At 36.8% G+C, this 4617-nt stretch overlaps 1 protein-coding gene across 2 annotated transcripts; it reads right to left on the reverse strand.

Moving 5' to 3' along the window:
* Positions 1-334: 334 nt before the first annotated feature.
* On the reverse strand, positions 335-4196 carry LOC128527974 (P2Y purinoceptor 2-like). Of its 2 annotated transcripts, none has more exons than XM_053500667.1 (2): positions 4151-4196; positions 335-1810 (listed from the first exon to the last, which is right to left on the reverse strand). In XM_053500667.1, the coding sequence occupies exon 2, from the start codon at positions 1793-1795 to the stop codon at positions 815-817; it is 981 nt and encodes a 326-aa protein (XP_053356642.1). In that variant the 5' UTR covers positions 1796-1810; positions 4151-4196; the 3' UTR covers positions 335-814. The 2 variants fall into 2 exon arrangements, with proteins under 2 accessions (XP_053356642.1, XP_053356641.1); XM_053500666.1 differs by lacking the exon at positions 4151-4196 and adding an exon at positions 2373-2447.
* Positions 4197-4617: the final 421 nt, after the last annotated feature.

Genomic DNA, 4617 nt, shown 5'->3' on the forward strand with positions numbered 1-4617 from the left:
AACCTTGGATTGCGAGTAACTCGGTTTGTGAGTGTTCTGCAAGACGAGCAAAGATTTTTAATAAAATTTGACTTGAAAAATGAGCAAGTCTTGGTTTACAAGTACCGAGTATCATGTATCACGCATGCAATTCTTGTTTTGCTGCCGAGCGTCATGTGATCACAACTGAGCCAATGTTTTTTCTCTTTCTTGCGCTGCGGAAGTGGGTAATCGTCTCTCCTGCTGGGTCTTAGTGCATGTCTTTTACTGGTATAATCAACATCCGTGCACGCATTTTTCCCTCAGCCTGTCATTATGTGTGTGCGTGCGTGCGTTTTTTTCTTTAAGGTAAAGTGCAGGTTAATTTGTTTTATTTCTCATTTATATTTTGTGTTAATTATTTTTATGTATTTATTTTTTAGGGATGTGGGGGAATAATTTGAGTTTCCATTATTTCTTATGGGAAAATTACATTTGGTTTACGAGTGTTTTAGAATGCGAGCCCACTTCCAGGACGAATTATGCTCATAATCCAAGGTTCCACTGTATTAGTACTTTGTGGTGCCTCTGTTGATCTGAATTCTGGATAAAAATATTGAAACTTTCGATTAGATTATTAACTTGTTTCATTGTATTTTTAAAGAGCTATAGATAGACTAAATGGAATACCTATGTGTGTCTGTGTAAGATTTACTAATCCTTTGCAATATTAATGACATCTTGGAGTTCAGAGGCATTCATTTAGTTCAGCAGTCCTGAAAACACTTCTATGCCTTTTATAACATTCTTTAGTCATTCTACTTGCTTGTTCAGCTCCATATTTCAAGCTATTTGTTCATAAAGGTGTTGAAAGACACTTGCTCTCCTCAGATCTCTGAGATTGCTTGAGGTTCTTGGATTGTTTGCGTCTGAAACCCTGGCCTACCAGGAAGTACAGGATGGGGTCCAAACAGCTGTTCGCACTGGCTAGTGGCCTTGTGACTTTGTAAGCTATGTTACAACCTTCCAACAGTGTACAGTTTACTTTTACATATCGAAAAATGTAATACAGACTCCGGGTGAGATGGAAGGGCAGAAAGCAGAGTATGAAGACCAGCAGGACGATGACGATCATCTTCACTGACTTTTGCTTGGAGCGGTTGGACGTGGCACCTCCTATGGTAGAGGGCTGTATAAGTTTTCGCACCATGAGGCCATTGCAGACTAACACGAATGCAAAGGGTATTACAAAAAGAATTAATGAAATGAATGAGCTATAGACTACAAAGTAATTAAAGAGCTCCTGGGATGTAGTGTCATAACAGACTTTATCGGTCGTTCGGGAGAAGTAGAGCACCGGTGCCTGGAAGATGAGAACGATTACCCAAATGATGACTGAGACAAAACGGGCACGGTGAGCGTTAACCCACTGCATTGATCGCACTGGATGGCAAATGCCAAGGAAGCGATGGATGCTGATGCAGCTGAGGAAAAGGATACTACCGTAGAGATTGGTATAGAAAAGAAAGCGTATAAGTTTACAAAAGGCTTCAGTGAAATGCCAGTCATCCTTGTCAGCGTAGTAGTAGATCAAAAAGGGTAGTGTTAGGATGTAGAGTGTGTCACATACAGTCAGGTTGATCATGTAGATGGTGTTGGGGCTCCAGTGTTTGATCCGGAACAGCATGGAATACAACGCAATGACGTTGAGAACCAAGCCAATAAGAAACACAATTCCATAACTGACAGGAAGTAAAACGTACTTGAAGTCCTCATTAAACTTGCAGTCATATTGAGAACTACTGTTGATGAAACTGCAATTATTTAGGGCAGCCATCTCGCTTCATAAAGTCTGAAAAAATTAAATATATGTATCAACATAAATACCTAAATATAGGATTTCATCTTTAACAAGCTTTGCATTTTAAATATTTTTTATTTATTTTAGGATCAAATCATGTTATAACAGAGAAAACAATGCAATTAAAAATGATTTCCCTTAAAGTTCCTAAACTGGAGTGCTATGAGAGCATATAATGACCAAGTAAAAACATGTAGTCATTAAAAATGCATCTCAGCTTTCCAATCGATCTATAAACCTAGGTCAAACAATACATTTAATCACATAAAATAAGCTTACTATTAATATTAGTTAATGATCATTCCTTGGGATATGGTATCCAACTCTGGCAGCTGATTTGCATTCAACCATAAACATTATGTTTTAGTGAACAGGTTATTTTATGGAGCCGGAATTCAGTGTGATTACGTATTGCATGTCTAAAACACTTCATTTCCAGTTTAAACAAATACCATAAAATCACAATGAACAAATAAGACAGAAAAATAGACTTTATAGACTACAAAATAAAGACTGGCATAGATTGGAATTAGCAATTCATTTTGTTACTTACAAGTCATGTGCATATAGGCACCCAAAAACCTTCACACTTTGCAAAAAAACAGAAACATGATTCTTTAACCTATTTAACTTGGTTCGTGATATCCTGTACTAGGGAAGTGTGAACAATATTGTTTCAAGGACAATAGACTGGTGTTTAATTTGGGAGGAGGCTTTCTAAGTAAACAATTATTTTGTGGTTGTAGTTTATCTGTTCCAGTTGAACAGCATTACTAATACAATGTCTTCTATCTTAGATATACAGGAAGAAAATATAGTTGTATATAGCATTGCATGTTTGTTTGAGAATGCACCAGAATGCAATGATTTTCAAGTGTCATGTCATTGATTGTATTTCTGTCTGTTCTGTGTGTGTGTGTTTCGGTTGTGGGATGAGTGTCGTTTGTCTTGTTTTTTTCAGGCTCTGCCCGCTGCAACGTTTTACGTTTCTACTTTCAGCTTGCTACTGAAAGATCATCACTCCTTGCTCCTGTTTCATGCTTTGGTATCAGTTGGACAAAGTTTCTAGATTTATAGTATATTTAAACCTTATCAGTCTACTTCCCTGAGCATGGCCGTTGCTTTGTCCCATTTAAATTTTGCTATGTGTGTTGTTTTTTTCTGTGTATCACCATCGATTTGGGGAATGAAGTCACAAAACTGATGTCTGTGGGAAAACAATGTACACATAATCATTTACGAATTCCAGTTGTACATTACAGGATCTTGACTGGAATTTGTTGCCACATTCCTAGTACAGTTGTGACCTCGCTCCAAGCCATTTCCACATGTTTTGGCCATTAAAGGGGTTCCTGGGAGGCCAGCGTTTCGGATGTGAAGCAGGCAGTCCGATAATGGCCCTGGAATATTGAGAAAATGTTCTACCTTTATGTCATCCAAGCACTAGTGGAACACTGGGATAAGTGCATTATTGTAGCAGGATATTCTAAAGAGAAATAAAGATTATTAAGGGAAGTAAAGTTTTTACTCTCATAACTGTGTTCTGTTATTCTGCAAAATCAAGAGTCCCAGATTGATTTGAAGGCTGTTCATACAGTGTAAACCGTGGAAGTACCGTGGAAGTGCCGGTTATGTTTTCTCTTGGTTTTTGGGTTAGCTAGGGTAAAATAAAAAAAGCAGACTTTGTTTTTTCGGATTAGGCAGTTAGTTCAATTTGTGTATGGGGGATTTTGTTTACTGTTCTGGACTGGTCTGTTTCTCAAGCTTTAACCACTTTGAAAAAAGACACGTGTATGTATGAAATACACAGCAACACCATTTTGATCTTGCCACAAATTTAGTCTTTTGTATTTTGAGGACGGACTTTAATAAGTTCGTAACACAGATTAAGGTAAACACCCAATCAAAAATATAATAATAATAATAATAATAATAATAATAATAATAATAATCATCATCATCATCATCATCATCTAGGATACTGCAAAACAGTGGTTGGAGAATTATTATAAAATGCTTAATCTATTAAATGTCCATTTGGTGTTGAATGAAATAGATTATGTTAAATTATGTTAAACAATTTCATCTCTCTCCCAGTTGACTCATTTCCATTCTCTCTCTCTCTCTCTCTCTCTCTCTTTCTCTTTGTCTCTTAACGTCTCAAATCTTTTTATATCCAATATAAAAATGTATACATAACACCTACCAAAATGTACCTACCAAAAAGCTCTACTATTTATAATTGCCATATTTCTTTATTTCTCTGCAAAAATCTATCAAAGAAGATAAAGTTGTAGTATTTTTAAGACATGTATCAGAAATGCTACTTACAGGTGCAATTAATAACCCGGAAGATTGATCCTCTCGTGTTTTCCTTCTTTCGTTCTTGCAGTTCCTAAGGTCAAACCTCTTGTACTCTCACAATTGTGAAGGCGTTTCTGCTTAATGAACAAGTCACAGCTTGCTGTCTGCTGCCTACACCTCTCTGTCTCTGTCTCCCTCTTTTTCAGGCTAAATCCTCACTTTCTCTTAATGTTCTTTTGAAACAGCTGCAAAATGAATGGTATGACAAATTCTTATGAAGGCAATACGGGAACAGGATAAAGCTACTAATGACCTTTCAACCAACTCTCTCTCTTACACACATAAACATACACACACACAGACACACCCACACACACAGATACACAGATACACACACACAACAGCAATTAAAAGGCACTGTGACTTTTTCCTTCAAAATTTATTTCTTTGTAAAGTTGTTGGTTTATATCCTTGTCAGGTCTTGAATCCTTGGC

The sequence above is a fragment of the Clarias gariepinus genome, chromosome 7, assembly GCF_024256425.1.
Source record: "Clarias gariepinus isolate MV-2021 ecotype Netherlands chromosome 7, CGAR_prim_01v2, whole genome shotgun sequence".
Lineage (NCBI taxonomy): Eukaryota > Metazoa > Chordata > Actinopteri > Siluriformes > Clariidae > Clarias > Clarias gariepinus.